At 48.7% G+C, this 12,131-nt stretch overlaps 1 protein-coding gene across 1 annotated transcript; it reads left to right on the top strand.

The window, feature by feature from the left end:
* The first annotated feature begins 5,082 nt into the window (after positions 1-5,082).
* On the top strand, positions 5,083-11,323 carry TCL1B (T cell leukemia/lymphoma 1B). The gene is made up of 4 exons (XM_012497900.2): positions 5,083-5,314; positions 9,421-9,591; positions 9,954-10,022; positions 10,620-11,323. Exons 1-3 carry the CDS (start codon positions 5,132-5,134, stop codon positions 10,005-10,007), a joined length of 408 nt encoding a protein of 135 aa, XP_012353354.2. The 5' UTR covers positions 5,083-5,131; the 3' UTR covers positions 10,008-10,022; positions 10,620-11,323.
* The last annotated feature ends 808 nt before the right edge of the window (positions 11,324-12,131 follow it).

The raw sequence follows: 12,131 nt of genomic DNA, 5'->3' as shown, positions 1-12,131 counted from the left end.
CTGCAGCCTTGACCTCCTGGGTTCAAGTGGTCCTCCCACTGCAGCCTCGCAAGTAGCTGGGGCTACAGGCATGCACCACAGTACCTAGCTATTTTTGTATTTTTTTGTAGAGATTGGGGTCTCACTGTGTTGCCCAGGCTGATCTCAAACTCCTGAACTCAAGCGATCCACCCACCTTGGCCTCCCAAAGTGCTGGGATTACAAAGTGAGCCACTGTGCCTGGCTGGGTAGACTGATTCTTATCCAAACTGCAACTTAACCTTGACTCAGTTCAGTCCCTATTGGGATTAAACTGTTTAATACTTCACTCTATCTGCCTAGCAGAGAATAGGGTTAACTCTACTTGGGGGGAAAACACTAGAGCCTTTCCAGTGCTTTTATACAAAATATTTGGCATTCCTTTAAATATTACTCAAGAGAAAAGACCATTTAACTAAAAACCAAGAGAAAAAGCAGACAATAGAAGGAGGCCCACTAGTAAACCAGAGTTATTAGACAAGAACTTTAAAGTAACCATGATTATGTCCAAAGAAATAGAATGATGGACAAAATGATTAAGGGTGTAGAGATTATCACATAAAGTTTTAATCTTTAAAAAAAGCATCAAATGGGCATCCTGGAACTAATAAATATAATATTTGCAGCAAAGAAATCAATTGTTTGAGAGCAGATTGGATATAGCAGATGTCAGCATTAATGAACTGGAAGATAAACCAATAGAAAACATCAACATTGAAGCTGAGAGAGGGAAAAAAAAAGGAAACAAAACAGAACAGAGCATAGAGAGCACGGTACACTGTTTAAAGGGTCTGACAATGTGTAATTGGAGTCACTGAAAGAGAGGGAAAGGGAGGAAAAGAAAGGATGAGACAAGAATAGTTGAAGATACAATGGCTAAGGCATTTCCTCAAATAGTGGATAAACTATTAGAGTTAAATCAATTTATCTAGGTCTTGGATATAGTGTCAATGCACACAAACCAGTTAAATTTTTTTATAACAGCAACAAACATAATACAGAATTTAAAATGACATTTAAAATAGCATCAATCAAATACTTAAGAGTTAATTTAATGAAATCAGAGAGAACAATTAAAGACAACCCAAAATATGGAAGGATACACTATGCAATTGCTTCGGATTGTAAGGCTTAATATGCTGGAGATGTTAATTCTCTTCAAATAGACCTATAGATTCAACACAATCCCAATCAGTCTTAGCAGGCTTTTGGAGGTGGGGAGGATTAACAAGCTGATTTTAAAATGCATATGGATATGTAAAGGGAAGAGAATAGCTATATTAGGGTTCTCCAGAGAAACAGAATCTTACAATAAGATATAAAGACCTATTTTAAAGCTATAGTAATTAGCAATGTGGTATCAACACAAGGACAGACAAACAGACTAACGGAATAGAAAGTGTCCAGAAACAGACTCATACATAAATGTTCCCAGATTTATGACAGAAGTGATAATACAGTACAGTAGACAAAGGGTAGTCTTTTAAATAAATGGCATTAATTGGATATCAACATGGAAAAATTAATCTAAATAAAACCTTTAGAAGAAAATAGTGTACATAAGCAAAACTTTCCTAAACGCTCATTCTTCAGTTCCATGCTTGGGCTCTTTCTTTGACCACTTTGCAAGTTTGCTCTGCTCACTGTCTGAAATAGGCAGAGTTGGAACTTGGACGTTCTTGTTTTTGTTATTATCTGCACAATCCCCATCCAGTCTTTTCTCTAGTAGTCATGATCTACTTGATACTAAGCCACTCTTTGGTTTTATCATTAGCTCAAACATTAAGTGCATACTTATGTCACTCTTTGTCTCAAACACTCATTGCTCCTCATTCAAAACCAGCTGCTGGGACTGGCGTGTTTGATCCTTACAATGGAGTATCAGCGCCACTCCTGCCCCTACCACCCCACCACCACCACATTCTTATTCTTTATCATATGAGCTTGGATAATCCTCATTATTCCTGATCTCCAGACACACCCTGAATTACCTCTCCTCCAGGTCTACTCATGCTGCTTCCTTGGTGGGACAACTTTGCCAGTTCCATCTAAACCACGCTGTCGGCTGGGCGCGGGGGCTCAAGCCTGTAATCCCAGCACTTTGGGAGGCCGAGACGGGTGGATCACGGGGTCAGGAGTTCAAGACTAGCCTGGCCGACATGGTGAAGCCCCGTCTTTACTAAAAATACAAAAAAAATTAGCCGGGTATGGTGGTGGGCGCCTGTAGTCCCAGCTACTCGGGAGGCTGAGGCAGGAGAATGGCGTGAACCTGGGAGGTGGAGGTTGCAGTGAGCCGAGGTCTCGCCACTACGCTCCAGCCGGGGTGACACAGCGAGACTCTGACTCAAAAAATAAAATAAAATGAATAAATTATAAACCACGCTCTGTCTAGGTTGTCTGCCTTTGGCATCTTGTCTGCCCTGCCATTTTGGCCCAGTACCTAGGAGGAGCTGAACAGAAATGTGCGGAGGTATCAGGAGCCCTGCACAGTGCCTACTTGTTTGTGGTCTGGAATCCTTCTGGCAAGTGGGTGTCCAGCCTCCACGTCCCCGGGGCTTGGGGCTTGTGAAGGGCTCCCTCTGCTGGAGGAGGAGAGCATTGGGCCCAGGCATGAGTGCACCATCAGTACCAGGCAATCCTGGGAGCAATTCTGGAGAGATCAAAGTGCTTCTCAAAGACGTTGGTGACACCTACCCTGGAGAGTGAATCCTTCAGGTCACAGGTACCAGAGATGGACAATTTGGCCAGAAGACATAGCCTTATCTCAGACATGACATGGACAAAGATCAGCTGAAGGACCAGGGACCAAACTGTTCTCACCTGCAGCTCCGTGGCTTTTTTCATACCAGGTCCAAGGGTTGAGGGATGGGAGACCTGGCCAAGGAGAGTGATGGGTGAAGCAATCTATTTTCCACCTCGAGGCTAACTGGTAGTTATTTCTTTCTGCCTGTGGAGACCTCTACTTACCTTCTGACCACCCACTCATGGCAAGGTGTTCTCAGTCTCCATCTTCAGACCCCACCACCATTTCTACAGTAGCCACTGTGGATCTCCCTACTCCAGGTTCTGCCTCTTCCATGTAATGAGCCAAACTTGGCCAAGGCAGTCAACAAGCGCATGCATGTTAGAGCCAGGAACAGCCGGGTCCATATCCTTCCTCTGCTACCCACTTCGTTCAGGTCACTAAGCCACTCAAGCCTCTGATACTTCATCTATGAAATGGGGGTGACGGTCTCTAGTTTATGGAGTTGTTGGGAGGTGTCAGTGAGACACCCTATGAAAAATGACTGACATGGCAGAGGGCTCCCCACATATTAAGCAACCTTTACCTCCAACCCCAGTGACAGCCACATACCTGCCCATCAGGGAATGAGGTTGAGAATATCAATATATACATTTGCAACAGAAAGTGATAGAGATAAATAGTAATTGCATTGGGGTTACAAGGGTAGGAATGATGGATTCTGCTTGGGAGAGGGAACTAGTCTGAGAACATAACTATTGACCAGGGTATTTCAAGTATTCACTGTGTCAGGCTTTAACACTTTACACACAGCCTCATCTGATCCTCAGAGGAGTCCCATAGGGTAGGTACTTACAGCAAACAGGCTTCGGGGGGTCCAGGAGACCAGGGGTCCCCATGATCCCTGCTTCCTGGTATTCATAACCTTGAGTAAGGGTAGGACCTACCCCTGACCAATAGAATATGGCAAAGGTGACACGTGTACGTGATTCCACGTATGGATCACATTATATGAGACTATGATGTCCCTTGTCTTCCTGGCCCACTCCATTCCCACCCCAAGTGTTGGTTCCTTGAAAAGCACTGGGGATGGAGGTGGAATTGCTGTGAAAACAAGGCTCAGACCTCCACGGAAGCTGCCTAGTGAGTTCTTCAAAAGTGGTTATCCTACCTGCCATTTACACTGGATCTGGACTGTCCAGAAATCATTTTCACATATCCCCAGCAGAATGGCATCATGTCAATACCAATTTTCACTTGAACTAGAAGAATCATGTTTGTGGTTTTCAAAAGGAAAAGGTTCCTATTCATGGTGCATTTAGAAGCAGCCCAGGGTGCCTATAGAACGGACCTGCTTCTTGCTATGTTCTTGAGCTTCTAAGGCCTCTTGACAAAGTCGAGCAAGTAAGACGACCAGGCCAAGTGGGCACTCTGGGCCCCATGGCCAAGGATGAGCTGGCCAGGTGGCCACGTGGCCTCCCGTTGCCTTTTTTCTGTGGGCTTTATCTGATCCTGATCTCAGATGCTGATAGTGCACTGGCTTATTTTCTAAGGAGAGGGAGCTTGATTTGTGCAGGATGCACCTTCACCAGATACCTCCAGGGGCAAGAGTCCACTGAGGTTACAGTGCCCCCCGCCCCCCATGCCTCTAAGCTCTAAGCTCAAAGAAGGGTCCCTGACACAGAGTCCTGTTAAAGGAATGGCCACAGGGGTGGGAGATACCAGGGTCGTGCATGCCAGCTCAGGGTCTGGGGCAGGATGGTTGGCAGGGGGTCGCGGGGAGCAAAGGAGGGGAATCACCTGCCAGAAAATTGGGCAGGGGTGCTCAGAGAGGAGGCTGCGGAGGGACTGGGACCAGTGGAAGGGAGGTGGAATAGGTCTTAGGAGCCAAATTCCTTGCAGAGGCCCGGGGTGAAGCCTGGGCAGCTCTATCCCCGGGAGCCGCCCTTTTGCCTCCAGCAGCTCCCGGTCCAGCCACAGCCCCTCCAGGAGACCCAGGCCGGGTTCCTAACTCCACTGCTCTTTGGCCTCGTCCCTGCCTAGCCCCTGCTGCAGGTTGCTTTTTTCCCCCCTCCTCCTCCTTCCTCCCCACTCCTCCCTCCTCCCCCTCCCTCCTCCCCCCAATTCTCCTCTTCCTCCCTTCTCCCTCCTCCTCCTCCTCCCTCCTCCCCCTTCCTCCCTCCTCCCCCATTCTCCCCTTCCTCCCTCCTCCTCCTCCCCCTCCTCCCCGACTGGCCCCGCCCCCACGGCCGGCCCCGCCCCCACGGCCTGCCCGGGCGCCACCCACGCCGGAGCTGCTCCATTTAAGGAGATTGCGCAGCTGGAAAGCTACACATGTGAGCCTCTAGGCGGGCCCGGTGCAGACTTGCCATGGCCTCCGAAGCTTCTGTGCGTCTAGGGGTGCTCCCTGACCGTCTGTGGATCCAGAGGCCTGGCATCTACGAAGATGAGGAGGGGAGGACCTGGGTGACTGTGGTCGTGCGGTTCAATCCCTCGCATAGGGAATGGGCCAGGGCCTCAAGCTCCCAGGGCAGCGCCTCCCAGGGCGGCAGAGTGAGTCCTGGGCACGAGGGGAGGCTGTGGGGAGGGCTGCGCACTGACCCCTGCCTGTGTGGGACCGCGGTGGGGGTCAGAGGGGGCCGTTCTCACCCGCACTGGAAAACTCACTTCTATGCAGGTTTAGGAGCGCAGCAATGTCCATGCCCAGCCCTGGCCCCAGGAACACCCCCGTAAAGGGACCACAGGCACGAGCTCATCCACATGAGATAACGTGGTCCTGCGTGATGAAGCCGAGTCTAAGCTAGCTCAGGGGCTTAGTGCCATTCCCAGTGCCTGCTGGGAAGGCTCACAAATGGGGCGGCTATTGAGCTGGGCTTTGTGGGATGAGTAGGAGTTCTCCAGGTCTAGAAAGGAGGCAGGAGTAGTATAAGCAAGAGCATTGCAACCTGGAGGCACCAGGTGGGCCAACAGGATGAATGTGACATTGGTTTCAGATTATTAATCTGCAAAATGTGGCAAGCTAGTCACAGACATGCTTTCATACATGGCTCACCGCCTGAATGGCCTGGGGAAGCATTTGACTGATAACAGGTTCTGGAAATTAATTCAGGAGGCTTGGGTGGAGTCCTAGATTCTTTACTTTTCAAAAGCTCCCCAGGTGATAATGATAATGACTCAGGAAACGGCTGTAGATGAGGGCTTTAGATCACAGCCAGTCTTTGAGGGATAAAGTAGATACAGTAGAGTCTCTGGTGTGGGTGGCAGTGGGGAATTGATTACAGGACCGACTGTGGATGCTCAAGTCCCTGATAGAAAATGACCTGGGTAGTAATTACATACAACCTCAGCACATCCTCTCCTATATTTGAAATTAGATTACTAATAACACCTAATGCTACACCTACACATCACTTCAAGCTCTGCTTCTTGGAACTTTGTGGAATTTCTTTTTTTCCCCAAATATTTTTAATCTGAGGTTAGTCGAATTCATGGGTGCAGTATCCACGGAAATGGGGGGCTGGCTGTACCTTAGTGTAATATGGTAAAAGCTTATCCGGATATTTAAAATGCCATTTAGGGCCGGGCGCGGTGGCTCACGCCTGTAATCTCAGAACTTTGAGAGGCCGAGACTGGCTTATCACGAGATCAGGAGATCGAGACCATCCTGGCCAACATGGGGAAACCCCGTCTCTACTAAAAATACAAAAAATTTGCCGGGCGTGGTGGCGGACGCCTGTAGTCCCAGCTACTCGGGAGGCTGAGGCAGGAGAATGGCGTGAACCGGAAGGCAGAGCTTGTAGTGAGCCGAGATCGCACCACTGCACTCTCCAGCCTGGGTGACAGAGGAGACTCCGTCTCAAAAAAAAGAAAAAAAAAAAAAACCATTTAGGTCATCGTAAACAATTCACTGCCTGTTTGTTTTTTTTGAGAGTCTTGCTCTGTTGCGGCTGGAGTGCAGTGGTGTGATCTCAGCTCACTGCAACCTCCACCTCCCAGGCTCAAGTGATTCTCATGCCTCAGCCTCCCGAGTAGCTGGGATTACAGGCGATTTTTTTTTTACAGTTAATTTTTTTGTTATTTTTAGGAGAGACAAAGTTTAATCATGTGGGCCAGGCTGGTTTTGAACTCCTGACCTCAAGTGATCTGCCCACCTTGGCCTCCCAAAGTGCTGGGATTACAGGCGAGCCACCTCGCCCAGCCAGTTCACTGACATTTTAAACAATATAACACATTTCTAAAAAATCTTCAAATAGGTTGTTTCAAAAAATGTTGGTGGAGAACGTGGAAAGGCTTTTCTGTACATACGCTAAATAAAGCATGCAAAAATTGTGGAGCAAATATTTTAAGTTTTTCAAAAGCCTGAAAAAGTGTTAATGGAGGGCACTGTAAAATGGTGCAGCCACTATGGAAAACAGGATGAGGATTCCTCAAAAAAGAGAATTATGGCACAATCCAGCAATGCCACTTCTGGGTATATACCCACAAGACTTTGAAGCCGGAACTTAAGCATGTATTCATACATCCATGTTCACAGCAGTATCATTCATACTAGCCAAAAGGTGGAGGCAGTCCCAGTGTACATTGATAGATGAATGGGTGAACAAAACACAAACCATGAAGTATTCACACTTAAAAGTCAGACACATGGATGAAACTTGGAGACATTATACTAAATTAAATATGCCAGTCACAGAAGGACAGATTCTCTTGTATGAGGTACTCAGAGTGGTCTCATTCATAAAGTGGAATGGTGGCTGCCAGGGGCTGGAGGGAGTCGGGGATGGGAAGTTAATGTTGGTAACAGGTATGGAGTCTCAGTTTGGGAAGATAAAAGTTCTGGAGGTAGATAGTGCTGACGGTTCCACATGTCAACGCACTTGATGCCACCGAACTGTACTCTTGAAAACAGTTGGCCGGGCACAGTGGCTCACACCTGTAATCCCAGCACTTCGGGAGGCCGAGGCGGGCAGATCACAAGGTCAGGAGATCGAGACCATTCTGGCTAACACGGTGAAACCCCGTCTCTACTAAAAATTAGCCGGGTGCGGTGGCAGGCGCCTGTAGTCCCGGCTACTGGGGGGGTGGGGGGGGGCTGAGGCAGGAGAATGGCTTGAACCTGGGAGGCAGAGCTTGCAGTGAGCTGAGATCCAGCCACTGCACTCCAGCCTGAGCGACAGAGCAAGACTCCATCTCAAACAAAACAAAACAAAACAAAAAAAAACAGTTAAGATTTTTTTTTTAAATGATTCAATGGAAATAGAATGGATTTTTCAAATAACTTAGCAATGGGTGGGATAAGGGACCTACTTAGTAAGTATTTTTTTCCCTCTTTCTTAAAAATAGATCGATGTCTTAGGGTGGGAATTAGGCTTCCTGGGCACATCTAATGCAAAGATCAGCTAACTTTTTCTGTAAAGGATCTGATGGTAAACATTTTCCACTTTGAGAGCTATGCTCTTGCAGCTACTCAGCTTTGCTGTTGCAGTGCAAAAGCAGCTAAAGGCAACGGTAAAGGAATGAGGGAAGGAGCCTTAGTTTATTTACAATAAAGCTTTATTTGCAAAAGCAGATGGCAAGCCAGACTTAGTTTGCTGATCTCTGATCTAAAGTCACAATACACAGAGAAGGAGAGATTTTGCCATATAATTTAAAATATTTCTCTTTGCAAAAGCAGTCCGTAAAAAAAGTTAGGACAACAAACTGAGAAAAATTATTCACAACATGTCTGATTGATAGAGCACTAATATTCTTAATTCAAAAAGACATTTTATCACAAAAGAAGACAAATACTTAGAAAATTGTGTAAAAGACTTTCCATTTTGTTGCATAACATAGGAAGCTTTGGTTTTACTTTTCCTTTCATCTTTCTAACTTCCAGTACCAGCCTAATTTTGTTATTTTTATTATTATGTATTTAATTTGAGACAGGGTCTTGCTCTGTCTCCCAGGCTGGAGTGCAGTGACCTGACCATAGCTTACAACAGCCTCTACCTCCCAGGTTCAAGAAATCTTCTCACCTTAGCTTCCCAAGTAACTGGGACTGTAGGCATATGCCACCGTGGCCAGCTAATTTTTTATTTTTTGTAGAGACAGAGTCTCATTATGTTGCCGAGGCTGGTCTTGAACTCGTGGCTTCAAGCAGTCCTCCTGCCTTGGCCTCCCAAAGTGTTGGGATTACAGGCATAAGCTAGTGCTCCCAGCCTTATTTTGTATATTTACTCTAAGTGCGTGAAGGTCATGATCAGAACTGCAGTATATTTTGGCAGGAAAATCTATCACCCTCAGATCCAGGAGTCCATGGATATCTTGTTTTTAAAACGAAGATTTAAAAAATTATGGCAATGGCAGAGATGCAGCCCCAAGAGAATACTCAGCTTTAACCCAAGGTGTTGACAGGTTGGAAACAGTGGCTAAATTTGGGAGTTGCAGTGGGGCGAGACAGGGTGCAGGTCAGAGGGGGCCAGAAGGGCCCCAGCCATCCTAGATGAAGCCACAAGCACCAGTGCCAAGGCTCTTGGTCTGGAATTCTGAAAACATTTACCTCTGACCCTGGCAGCCCACTGGCCGGGCCGGAGCATCTAGGCCTGCATTGCTTGTGTGCAGCCCAGTTGGCAGGGAACCCTATCCCTGATTTGCCGCCTCTTCTCTGGTCCCTTCAGTATGAACCCAGCATCACGGTGCACTTGTGGCAGATGGCAGTGCACACCCGGGAGCCACTCTCCTCCGGCCAGATGCCCTTCTCCCAGCTGCCTGCTGTGTGGCAGCTCTACTCCGGGAAGAAGTACCAAGCAGCGGATTCCAGTTTCTGGGAAATAGCAGACCATGGCCAGGCAAGTGTGTGGTGATTCCAGGTGAAAGCGACAGGTGGCCCCCTGGTGACTGCCGTGGCCCTCTCTCTTCTGTACCCCTAGCCCCCTTGGGGTTCTTGTCTGTCCTCTTCCTGTTGCTCAAGTCTTCCTTCAAGGAGGCCTGAGTGTGTGTGGGTGGGTCGGTGCATGAGTTCCCATGTGGGACGCAGGCAGAGTGGGTGAAGGAGGGAGGGTTGCCTTCCCTGGGCTAGGGAAATCCACAAGCCGGAGTTCCCACCTGCCTCGCCCCTGCCTGCTGCTGCTGCCAGCCTGCATGGGCAGCCGTTAAGGCTGACTGGAGGGGCATCTCCCAGAGGTTCTGATGGCTGCTCCCTCTCCTGCAGATCGACTCCATGGAGCAGCTGGTCCTAACATATCAGCCGGAAAGGAAAGACTGACATTGGGAGTGGCTGGTATGTTGGGGCCCTGTGCGTCTCGGTGTAGGGATCAGACGAAAGCGAGAAGACCTCTCCTCTTTTCAGAAAGACGGTGTGGCCTCCTTCTCCTCCCTACTGTTTCCTGAGATGTTTCTTACATAGCCACCTGCCACCTCTGCTCCCCAGCCCCTTGGATGTGATGGTCCACAGTAGGTGGGCCCCCATAATAAGTTCCTAAAACATGGGATCTCATTGAATAGACTCATCATTTAATCCTTGTGAGAATTCTGTGAGGTGTACATGTTAATGTCCCATTTCACGATGGAAAGACTAAGACTCTGGGGATGGGAATGATTTCCTCGAGACCATATAGCCAGGAAATAGCGGTGAATCTAGTGATTTCAGGTCCCTAGATTTAACCACGGCACTAAGGTGCCATATGACGGTGGCCTTGGAGGACCCAGCACTGACCCACAGAGGGCTCCTCCCAGGTGGGCAGCAGCTTGGAGCAGGCCAGGCAGGGCCTGGTCCATTGGAGGGGCTGACACTGGGCTTGCCTTTGACCCCAGCAGCTTGGATGGGGTGCCGGGCTCCCCCATGGTTCACTGACTGTCTCCTTTGGTCTTCTCCCAGGCCCTGCTGGCCCTGCCTTCTTCTGGCCTGGTGTCTTCTCATGCCCCCTCAGTGAGGATCTTCATGTACCTGCTCTTCTGTTTGCACACCCAGCATAGCCTCCTTGCGGGCAGAAGGCAGTGGGGCCCCTGCACACTCAGCTTCTCTCATTTTCCTTAGTTATCAGTCCTGTCCTGTCCCGCTTGGATCTGCACTTAGGGCAGCTGGCCTGGATGGGCTTCACTAGGGGCCCTGTCTGTGCGCTGAGCCAGTTTCCCCTGCTGGCTGCAAGCTGTGGGTTCTCTTTCTCCTCTGTGCCCCTCATGCTGATCTTCTAGATGCCACTCCCAAATCCCCTTCATACCCACCAGGATGTGTGCCCAGCCAGGCCTCCAGCACCCTCAGTGCAGCTCATGATTGGAAACTCACCATCAGCAGGCAGTGGCTCGGTTTAAGAGATGGCTGCAGAGGGAGCCCAGTCTGGATGTGGACTTGGATGCCCTGTGGGTATCAGTTCTGCTGACACTTTGGCCCGAAATAGATCCAGTGCTGAGCAAGCAGTGTACACCGGGGCCTCAGTGAGCCCATCTGCACAGTGGGGAGCATGGAGGGATGGGTTTGGCCTGTGCTTCTGCTTGTTCAGTCCTTCAGCTCACAGAAGGGATGCTAGTCCATGAAGGTGACCTCACAGTACTGGTTAATTAAACTTTATTGCTCACTGTCCACTTTTGTGCTGAATTGGAGCCTCTCTTTGACCTCTTTATAGCATAGAAATACAGCTTCTGGTACCGAAATGTTAAGGTAACATTTTAATGATCCATTTTATATTTTTCTACACTGGGAAGAAAATTGTGATTGGTCCATTCAGCAGCAGGACGCCGGTGGGAGGTAAGGAAGGGGAGGAGACTATTGCGGGCTCTGGGTGAAGCCCTGCTGTGAAAGGGCAGGAAAGCCCGTGGTGGTCACAGGAGAACCGGGAGCAAGGGAGAGCTCCCAAAGCGAGACAATGCAACAACATGTCAGTGCAGGAGATGCAGAATGCAGGTGCAAGGGAGGAAGGGCCCATGTGTGGGAGAGTATGACGTGACAGACGGGCAGAGTCCTTGAACAGGGAGGGATGAGGCAGGGGGCCAAGGCACTGAGCAGCACCGCCATTGTGACCAGGAAGAAGAGGACGATACAGTGCAGGTCAGGGTGACCCATGCATTGGTGGCAAGGAGAAGGGATTCCCTCCCTCATGTCACTCACAAGAAAAAATCACCCATGGGCTGAAATCCCAACCTTACGAAATGAATCTGTAAAAGCATTCATAGAAAGTTTGGGGAAATATGTTCATGAACGTGGGGTACAAAAAAACCCAAGTAAGACACAGGTGTAAGCAAAAGACAGTGTAAGACAAACTTTTTCAAGTGAAGCATTTCTGTATGACAAAATATTAGGAAGCATCAATCACAATTTAGCATGGTATATAAGGCACGCCAGTGTTTGCCTGGAGCGGGCTTGCTCAAGCCCAGTGGTGTTGCGGGGAGGGGC

Source organism: Nomascus leucogenys, chromosome 22a (genome assembly GCF_006542625.1).
Source record: "Nomascus leucogenys isolate Asia chromosome 22a, Asia_NLE_v1, whole genome shotgun sequence".
In the NCBI taxonomy this organism is placed as follows: Eukaryota; Metazoa; Chordata; class Mammalia; order Primates; family Hylobatidae; genus Nomascus; species Nomascus leucogenys.
This window is presented reverse-complemented; position numbering and strand designations above follow the sequence as displayed.

Coding starts and splice junctions, on each gene's coding strand:
- TCL1B (XM_012497900.2), top strand. CDS start 5,132: ATGGCCTCCGAAGCTTCTGTGCGTCTAGGGGTGCTCCCTGACCGTCTG. Junction 5,315..9,420: donor GCGCCTCCCAGGGCGGCAGA/GTGAGTCCTGGG, acceptor TGGTCCCTTCAG/TATGAACCCAGCATCACGGT. Junction 9,592..9,953: donor AAATAGCAGACCATGGCCAG/GCAAGTGTGTGG, acceptor CCTCTCCTGCAG/ATCGACTCCATGGAGCAGCT.